Here is a 9560-nt window from a genome sequence, read left to right on the forward strand (position 1 = left end):
TAAGCTCATTTCCCTATGCCCCAATGGGATTGGGAACATCGTCAGTGCAGCGAGCTAAGCACAGAGACTGGAGGAAGTCTCTGTGCGAAACCCCTCTTCTCTGAAGGTAAATCTTCTTCCTTTTTTTTTTTTTAAACTTACCTGGTCTCAGCGCTTACTGGCTGAGTACAGAGACAGCCTCTGGCTGCGGAAGGAGAGGGCTTTGTCCATCGGCTTCCTTCACCCGCAGCCTTTCAGCTGCTTAAGCAGCAAAGTCCATGCCGGGAACCGGCTACCGGACCAAGGCACAGCTCTGAGGGATCTCTGAACTCAGGAATTCTCAACTCGGGGAGGGACCTTTAGGTATCACCGCAGGAGAGCGGGGCTCAATCTTTTCTCCAATTTAAAAGTAGAATTTCTTCTTCCAAAAGGTACAGCGATCCCATAGGGGGTGTTATCCAGGGTGACGTCAGCTTTGAAATCTGACTCCGTCTCCATCTGCTGGCAGGGGAGCACCACCCATTGGTCCTGAGTCCATCTGCCTACACGCTAGGAAAACATAATTAACAACCAGACTGAGAACATTACCCAGCAGGACACATTCTGTCACCATCACGCAAGTAACCAAGGCAGCGCTTTTGCCATGGCCTGCGAGTGGCACTTCTGCACTCTGTTCATTAATGGAAGCTCTCAAGACAGCTCAAACCTGTTTACCTGGAACCTAGAGATGTGACAAGAAAGCAAAATGGACTGGAGATTACTTACTGTCAACTAGATCTCGGGACTGGCCTTGAATGTGCAGATAAAGTGGGCGATCCCTATTGGAGACAAAAACCATACAATAAGTAGCTACTCATCTTAAGCATCGCTCACCAACTGTGCTTTGTAATAACACCACTTATTTTATTGTGCCTTGTGCATGGGAAAACAACCTTCCACTGCAAACAGTGGATAATGGAAATTAATTCTGGATTCCAAGCAACAAATCAAACTAACCAAAGCCACACACAAAAAGCCATGGAAGTGTAACAAACAATTGTTGGGAAGAGACTTCTTATGGTTATAAGATGTTGCTTTTTACAATCTCGTCTCCTTAAAGCATCAGAGCCTCACACTGCAAAAAAATGCTCTGCCAATCAGTTTACTGAATTGTCTGATTTGCCATTTTTTTTTTTAATCCTTTGTACAGTTCTGAGCTGGAAGTAGGAAAAATTGGTCTACCCTATGGCACAGGTCAGGAGAAATACACCACTTGCCTTAAAAATAATAATAGTCAGCAGCAGCTACACATGAACAGAAAGCCCACAAGGTGCTTTGTATTAAGTTAGGCAAATGCATCAAAAGATGTCAGTTATAGGGGAAAATGAGGATACTATCCCTGGAAACACCAAAAATGTATGCATCCAGTATTCTTCAGGAAAGCACAAGTCTACAAACCCGGGTCCAATTTTGGCTTTCTCCTCTGTAGTCATAAATCTCCCTCGAGTCGACACAGCTGCTCCACTCAGTCGACTAATCTGTGAACCGCAGGACAGAGAGTCAAATATGACACCCAGCACTAGAGAGCGTACGAACAGAGATCGAATAACCAGCCATATCTCAAAATGTTTCTGAAAAACATCACATGCTCTTATTTACTTGTCAAACGCTACAAAAAACAAAATGCTTAATGAGCCCCACAATCCAATACATTGCAAATCAAACAAACGGGACAAATTCTTTATAAAAAGTACATTCAATGTGCTATCATACAGGTAGTGCTGAATGATCGACATAAGAAAACCACAGCATACAGGCACGTGGATGTAATCATTCATCCGCAAAAGTTCTTTAATTCTGAATTTTTGGAACAGTGTGCTTTTATGCTAAGTGTTCGATTCCATCGTGTTTTCCCTTTGGGGCTTCCATCGAGACTGGATTCTGGGAAGCGCTCTCAATAAGTCAAGTCTGCAATTATTGTTCATTTTATTTGTACCATTATGAACTGAGCACTGAGCAAATGCACAAATTGTTTCACAAATTCAAACGTTTAATGATAAGACATTTTGTAGGTGAAGGATTCTCTCTCTGTACAGTGAACTCTGTGCCTATGCACTATGATTTTCCTATAGCGAACAATTAACACATTAAAACTGTTTACTTGAACATTTATTAAAAGCAGGTAATAGCCAGGCAGATCTCTCATACAGTAGCATAAAGTACAAAAAAAAAGGGGAGGGAAGGGTGATTAATGAAATGGTTATTCCACCTCTCTCAGCTGCTTGGTCAGTCATAATGCAATTCCTTTCCCCTTCCTAAAGCTGAGGGGTGAAGGCTTCCTGTGCTCACCTCATCCTGGGTCTGCCCTCTTGTTAACATGTTTCTACAGGTCAGAGGAACATCGTTGATCTCCACTTCTGCCACCACCAGGTCATCTTTGCTTTTGTTCACAGGTACTCCTTTCCATGGTACCTGCAACTGCAGAGGAAAGCCCGAATCAGAGACATGCTGCAGTGCTTTCATTTAATACAAATAATTTTGAAAACTTTTGTAATTCCACACATGTAGCTCTTTAAAGCCTCCAGTTTTAAGCTTTACTCCTCCAGCACAAGAAAGGAACACAAAATAATACACTAAAACTAGAATTTCATCCATCTGAAGAAGAAATGCAAAAGATATATTTATCTGTTAGAAAATGAGTTTTACTTTGGGGCTAACTAAAGCAAGAGAACGTTCTGAAAAACTTTTAGTAACTCACAAATTCCAGAAATGGAAACAATGGAAATGCAGCCTGGATGCAAACTTAGTACACTAAATGTACCTAGCCAATATTATGTAAATTATAATAAATACTAATGCCCGGTGACACCACAAGAGCAAATGCAGGGTCCGGAAATTTTAACCATAAATGCTTAACAAGTAGCTACCATGCAGCTCAGTACTGGTAAGAGCCTCCTGACTGAATAATCAGTGCTATTTCTAAATATTCAGTTATCTATTTTTGTAGCATAGCTATCTAAAAACTTACCTTGTCTGGCGTGTTCTGGGCAGGCTTTAGTTTTCCCTTTGCTATTAACATGGCATTAATTTTAGCTGCCACAGCTGCAGCAGCATCCAGTGCCCCTGAGGGCGCTGTGACACCCTCAACCCCAGCATTGCCCATCAATGCATCTCCATAGCCTAGAAAAGGCCCAGCAGGCAGGATCCCCCCTGCCACAGGAGAGAACAGAGATGGAGGTGGGCCAGGCTGGTCCCACTTGCTGCGCCGCCTGCAAAAAAAAATAATAATAATAAAATCCTAAGATAATAACTATCAAAAACAGCCTAGGTTATTTGGTAGCATTCTCTGCTGTGTCTCAGTGCATTTCTACATATCCTACTATAAAATGTTAGAAGTTGGTAGATTACATCCAGTAAAAGCAGCTTTACTTCTCATTTCAACACTAAAGAAACATTTAACACATATCTGTAAACACAGCAATCCTGGTTGACACTTTAGAGGTAACAAGGAAGTAAGGAGAGAAAAAAAAACCCTGAAGAAAAAGGAGCGTAAAGTCAGCAAAATGGCCTCGTGAGGGGAGGGATCTGGACCACCAGATTTACACCCCACAGATCAACTTGGAGCGAGCACTGACAGGTAGCTCGTCCACCTCAACCGAGCAGGGAGGAACCAATCCCCTGGGAGGAAGACTCAGTTAAAAAGTAACAAAAGTAACAAAAAAAAAAGAGACTGCAGGTATATGCACCAGTCACCATCTGCTGGAGACAGAGAAATACTGAGCTTCTGCAGGTGGCACCAGGGCTTATCAAGCAGTGTCAGAGAGGCTTTTCTCTGTCTCCATCTGCTGGTACAGATGAATAAACCCAGGAGTCTGGACTGATCCGGGTACATACAGGGAACTTTAAATACTACATGAAACTTGAAATAACCACTAAAGGGGCACTCTCCTGTCTCAGAGGGAACACAGATAACTATTCTACAGTGGGCTGAATCAGCTCTCCCCTCCCATCCTCAACAATTCATTTGCCAGATACAAGTAAGACAGAATTCAGCAAAGCTGCTACATGTGTGTGTAAATCTTCTTGTCCTCAGTGCAAAGGGTGTAAAATAAATAAATAAATTTGGTTTTTTTTTTCATGTCCATATACATAAATATATAACCTACTGGATGGAGCCACACTGATAACCGGGACGGGATTGGTTAGAGCAGAGGGGCTGAGAACCAGGGAAGGCCAGGGTTCAAAGCCCACTGCTGCTGTTTGTGTCCTTGGACAAGTAACTTCACTCTCCTTTACCTCAAGTACAAATGTCGATTGTGTACCCTTTGGGTACTGGGAGATACATACAGAACCTGGATGCAATCTGCTTTGAAGTAGCTGCCCGGTCATGAAAGATGAAAATAAATATTTCTAAGCATTTGCTATTCTGCTTCCCCTAAGGGACGGCTCAAGAAGAACAGCAAGGCCGCTTATATATTCCCATTTAAGAGTGTGCAGGAGGAGCTCTTATATCCACAAGACCGCCTCATGCTCTGGGGCAGGCGCCTTCCCATTGGCCGACGGCCCCGTTCGAACATGACGTCATGAAAAAGAGCCACCGAAAGGGGAACCGTGTCGGTACCTGGAAAGGGGGCGCAGTGACCTCACGCACCCGGGAGCAAAGGTCTCCGAGGACATCTTCCCTCTCGGAGAGCTGAGCGGCCGGGCACGGTCTTGCCGCCGCCACTTCCTCCAGCCCAGCCCTCCGCCTCCCACCAGCTCGTTCTCCCCCGCCCAAATCGCTGTCCCCACTTCCACTTTACTGTTACCGCCGCAGTCGCCAGGCCTCACCCGCCGCCCGCGCGAGCGCTCCCCGCAGACATGGCGACCACAACCACCACTCGCAGCACCTCCGGCCTCCAGTAGACGCCGCCGCCACGTCACGTAAAAGACGCACACACTTACGTACACTTCCGGCCCGCTGGCCCCTACGTCATCAGCGACTTCCTGCTGAAACGATTCCTCCGGCGCTTTCAGACCTAAGTAGTTGTCAGCCGAGTGCTCGGAGGCTTCTGACTTTCCGGTGTTGCTGTCGCCTCCCGCCTGACCGGGACTCTTTCCCTCTCTCCGGGCCCAGCACAAGCGTCGCCATGAGTCTGGCGGAGAGCCGAGCGCCCCGCAAGACGGCTGGGAATCGCATGTCCAAATTGCTGGATGCCGAAGAGGAGGACGAGTTCTACCAGACCACATACGGGGGCTTCCAGGAGGTGAAAAATTAGAGATTTGTGTATATTTATGTATATAATATGTAGCTCTAAATCACTGTCAAAGGGAGAAAGATGAGCTCTATTAGACCATGTGCAGGGGGAGCTTTTAGGAAGTAACATTTTACAAAATCATCTAGGTAACATCATAAAGAAAAAAATTCAGCTGTTTTTGTATCTGTTCCTTGCTCTGCTGTACTTGCTTTAGGATCACACCGTCTCCTCTTGTTCCTTGCAGAGCAGGAGGTATTGGAGGAGGGGCGAAACAACAAGGAAAGGGCTGGATTAGGGAGCAGAGTGGCTGTTCTCTACTCTGTCTTTACTAGGTTCAGCCCCTCTCTTACTCTTCCCAGCAGGCTGCCTGGAGGGGAGAGGCTAGAGCAGAACATCCCTACTTTTGCTTAAGTCTGAAAAGAAGTGGGGGAAGTTTGTTCCAGGTTTTGGCTAAGGGGCAAACAGTGAGAACAATGCTATTTTCTTTGACATGTACAGGACTGTTTGTGGATTATTTTAGATGTATTTGTACTGCACATCTATAAGGTTTGAGTTCGGCTCGCTCACAGGGGCAGATGTGTCAAGGGTTTGCTCTAGTATAACCCCCATTAGAAACTAGGATATTTTCATTTGTAATTCTAGAGCAGCATCTGTCCTAGTGTTTCGGTTGTGATTAAATGCTCTAAAAGGCCTGTGCCGCATGTGCATTCATTGTATTCATGATGCTAATCTCATTGCTGCCTCCTCCGATATCCTCCTCTGTACAGGAGTCGGGAGACGATGAGTATAAAGGTGATCGCTCAGACAGCGAGGACGAGGTGGATTCAGATTTTGACATTGACGAGGGCGATGAACCAACCAGTGACCAGGAAGAGGAGGGGCCCAAGAGGAAGCACAGAGTGGTTACCAAGGCCTATAAAGTATGGCCCTCTTGCTTTTCATTTATCATTGCATTGTTCCTTTCCTGCTTCTTTCTCTGTGTTATGTGAAAGTGCCTTGGAGTAAATTCCTCCTTGCTTCCCCCCCCCCCCCCCCCCACCCCCATATTTACCCTTCAAGACTTAACAGCAGGCTGGCACTTTTTAAACATTTTGATAAAACTGGTCTGCCTCCGAGACATAGCACTTATCTGTCTGTGTGCCCCTCAGGAGCCACTGAAGAGTCTGAAACCTAAACCAAGGCCCAAGAAACCAGACGTTCCCACCAGCAGTGCACCTAAGGTTCGGCAGGAGAAGGTCGTGCCCCAGGAGCCCCAGGATGAAGTGGGAGACAGTAAGTGCCCTAAAGCAAGGACCTCTGCACTGAGCAGACTAAGAATCCTGAAAACCCAGGAGGCATTTGTAGTAATGATGTTTTTCAGGCCTCCTTTGGAAGCCGTCCTGATGTTGGAAAATGCTGTGATTATAAAGCTCATTTGGATTCTATGTTCAGTGAAAGGTTCTGCAGGTGTCCAGATGATTATTATACCCTGGATGTGACTCTTTCTGGAGGGACTTTGGGATTTAACAATGGTTTTTTATTCTGGTTCTTGTGGCCCTCCAAATCTGTGTTGGGGTACTAAAATATACAAATGAACCTGGTTCTTAGAGCCAATAGCATTTGACCTGTTTTGGCAGGGGTGGAGTGTGGGGTGGGGGCAATAGAATTTGGAGCTGAGAAGTACCAGAAACAGCAAAATGGAAGCGAATCAATGCCAGACTATGTTACTCACCCCCTTGTGTATTCTGGCTGTGTCCAGGTCGTAAGTACATGCGGCAGTCAACAACAGAGCACACCCGCCAGACATTTTTGCGGGTGCAGGAGCGCCAGGTGCAGTCACGGCGCAGAAAGGGGCCACACTTGGACGACCGGCCACTCACACAGGAGGAGCTGCTGGAGGAAGCCAAGATAACCGAGGAGATTAATATCCGGTCTCTAGGTGAGGCAATGAAGTGACTGGGGCCCACCTGACTGAAAAGACTGATATGCCTGTCAAATGCAGTAACCCAAATTTACTGACACCCACCTTCAAATCCATATTATTAAACTGGCTCAAATTTGAGTCTAGCATGAGGTCAGTGAATGGCACTCTCCCGTTGGCTCTGTAGGAGCAGTGTTGAGATCAGGGATGGCTCTTGCCTGGGGAAGGGGAGGGCAAACATTTCTGCCTGTTCTGACCCAGTTTACATGTTCTTCCAGAGAACTACGAGAGGCTGGAGGCCGACAAGAAGAAGCAAGTCCAGAAGAAGAGGAAATGCGTGGGCCCCATGATCCGCTACTACTCGGGAACGATGCCACTGGTCACGGAGGTCAGCCTTAAGGAGGAGAACGTCGATGTGGAGGGGTAAGCGATGGGGAGCACACAGCAGAGCTTTGTACCCAGATGGTACTCTGCGACTGTTTGGTAGCCCTGTCTGACTAGTCATAGCTCTGCAACTGTGATCTTTCTAAGCCTGGCTAGTGTAAAGCTCCCTCACCCATATCCCTTCTCAGGTCCTGCAGCCTTCAGAAGAAGAATTTCTGTGTATTCCTTCCATGAAAAAGCTCGCTTCCAGAGAGCATCCTCATTGATAGCCCCAGCTCTCTGGTATAAACTTTCCCAGGACTTATGTTCAAAAGGGTTGTTTATGGTTGAGAAAATCTATTAAAGTGTGGCTGTTTGTGAATGCTTTGTTGCTTTCAGTGAGTTGTGGTGTCTTCGGACGTCATGCTGCTGTTTTGTCTGTTTGCCATCACAACGCGCAGCTGACACAAGTGATCAGTAAATGCAATTCACTTTGCTGCTGTTTCTCTGATCTAGGTTGGACCTTGAGACGCAGCACAGTGCAGAGGGCCCTCAGACGGCGATCTCAGCCTCGGCCGGGAAATGCGCCCGGACCTTCATCACCTTCAGCGATGACGAAACCTTTGAGCGGTTCTTCCCCAGGCCGAAGCCGGCCCGGGTGCCTGTGCGGGAAATCTGCCCCGTCACGCACAAGCCAGCGCCGTACCGTGACCCCATCACCGACATCCCCTACTCTAGCATCCGCGCTTTCAAAATCATCCGCGAGGCTTACAAGAAGTACATCACCGCGCACGGCCTGCCCAATGCCGCCATCGCAGCAGCCCTAGGGGGAGGGACCGCCCTGGCGGACCCGAACGTCCGACCAGGCAGGCAGAAAATTATCATCAAGCAAACCGTCTCCTCTGCCTAAGGCATGGACTTGCCTGCTTGCTGACAGTGCTCCCGTGGCTAAGTGTCCAGGTACCAATGCTGAGGCTGCTCCACAAAAGTCCCCTCCTTGTACAGATGCCGCTACCCAGCAGCGGTGAGACTGGGATGACGAAGAAAGGATTGGTTTTAACTATTTTGTGCTGCACATGGCGTCTGATCTGTGTTAGACAGATATCCTTGCCTGCACACTCGTGGTTAAGAGGGTCACGATGCAGTGTTCACTGCCTCTGGCCTACCTCATTCAGCACATATTGACTCTGTTTTTAACCAGGGGGGTTCCCCATCCTGAGGATTGCAGAACAGGTGGATCGCAAGGTGATGCCCTTTTGGGTAGAACCAAGGGTAAACCGCCGGGCTGGGGTTTCCTTAAAAGTTTCAGTAACCCCTTAGGTCTGGCTGTGTGCACTGGCCTGAAAATGATCTGGAATTTCAACTTTATACTGTATATATGCTACACAATGGGGGGAGGGGGAGTTAAAATGCAGAGTCTGGAGTAAATTGGTTTGTACGGCGGACCTTGTACTCCCAGAGGCGAAGCGGGGTGGAAAGTCACTGTGCTAATTATTCGAGACATCACTCAAAGCACTGTTAATTGAATGTAAATATAGAAACCCTCTGCTGTTCACTTTCATCCAGGATTTACTGCAGTCTTTAGAGAACAGAAACTGTCACTCGGGTGCAGCTGGCTCGGGAAATAGTGGTAAGGATTAGGAATGCCCAAGAGCCTGAGGGACCGAGGTGCTCCGCAGCAACTCCAGCTCCCTCTGGATAACTTACAGTGGCAGCTAAAAGTCGCACCAAGCCTCGGCGGCAGGAGGACGATTTGAACGCTCGTCTCCGGGATCCCACCCTCTCTTAACTTACTTCCTATTCAGCCTGTTTGATGGATACTGCACTGACAGCATCATAACTGAAGCTTTCCTGCCCCCAGCAGCCGGGGGCGGCTGTGATAAACTGTGTGACCCTTCTGCCCCGGGGTTGGAGGCTGGATGTTTTTCTGCAAGGAACTGCAACAGCAGCAGCAGCAGCAGCAATGTCAGCCTGAGAGAAGTCTTGTTTTCCACACCTGCTGCCTCTCCCACCCCTGGCCTGGCCTTGGTTTTCAGGACTTTAATATAACAATTGTGGTTGCTGTAAACCTTTCTCAAAGTGTATTAAAGGCTTTTAACGCA

At 47.3% G+C, this 9560-nt stretch overlaps 2 protein-coding genes across 4 annotated transcripts in view; one reads left to right on the forward strand and one right to left on the reverse strand.

Moving 5' to 3' along the window:
* Positions 1 to 4902, reverse strand: part of KHDC4 (KH domain containing 4, pre-mRNA splicing factor) — a 23689-nt gene extending 18787 nt beyond the window's left edge. Inside the window, exons 1-5 of one of the 3 annotated variants that reach the window (XM_029581550.1) lie at positions 4789 to 4902; positions 2987 to 3227; positions 2308 to 2436; positions 1417 to 1496; positions 745 to 797 (exon numbers count right to left, since the gene is read on the reverse strand). In XM_029581550.1, the coding sequence (XP_029437410.1) occupies positions 745 to 797; positions 1417 to 1496; positions 2308 to 2436; positions 2987 to 3227; positions 4789 to 4820 (535 nt within the window). In that variant the 5' untranslated portion in view covers positions 4821 to 4902. Of the gene's footprint in view, positions 1 to 744; positions 798 to 1416; positions 1497 to 2307; positions 2437 to 2986; positions 3228 to 4579; positions 4741 to 4766 lie in introns of those variants that run through there. The other 2 variants (XM_029581551.1, XM_029581549.1) reach the window with 2 other exon arrangements.
* LOC115078619 (vacuolar protein sorting-associated protein 72 homolog) lies at positions 4740 to 9560 on the forward strand. Its single transcript, XM_029581552.1, has 6 exons — positions 4740 to 5204; positions 5963 to 6115; positions 6344 to 6467; positions 6934 to 7113; positions 7374 to 7518; positions 7975 to 9560. The coding sequence occupies exons 1-6, from the start codon at positions 5088 to 5090 to the stop codon at positions 8366 to 8368; spliced, it is 1113 nt and encodes a 370-aa protein (XP_029437412.1). The 5' UTR covers positions 4740 to 5087; the 3' UTR covers positions 8369 to 9560.

This window comes from Rhinatrema bivittatum, chromosome 16 (genome assembly GCF_901001135.1).
Source record: "Rhinatrema bivittatum chromosome 16, aRhiBiv1.1, whole genome shotgun sequence".
Lineage (NCBI taxonomy): Eukaryota > Metazoa > Chordata > Amphibia > Gymnophiona > Rhinatrematidae > Rhinatrema > Rhinatrema bivittatum.

What these genes read in the sequence shown, in the direction of transcription:
- LOC115078619 (XM_029581552.1), top strand. Translation starts at nt 5,088, where the DNA reads ATGAGTCTGGCGGAGAGCCGAGCGCCCCGCAAGACGGCTGGGAATCGC. An exon ending in CATACGGGGGCTTCCAGGAG is followed by an intron (nt 5,205 to 5,962) that starts GTGAAAAATTAG and finishes TCCTCTGTACAG; the next exon opens with GAGTCGGGAGACGATGAGTA. An exon ending in GATTAATATCCGGTCTCTAG is followed by an intron (nt 7,114 to 7,373) that starts GTGAGGCAATGA and finishes ATGTTCTTCCAG; the next exon opens with AGAACTACGAGAGGCTGGAG.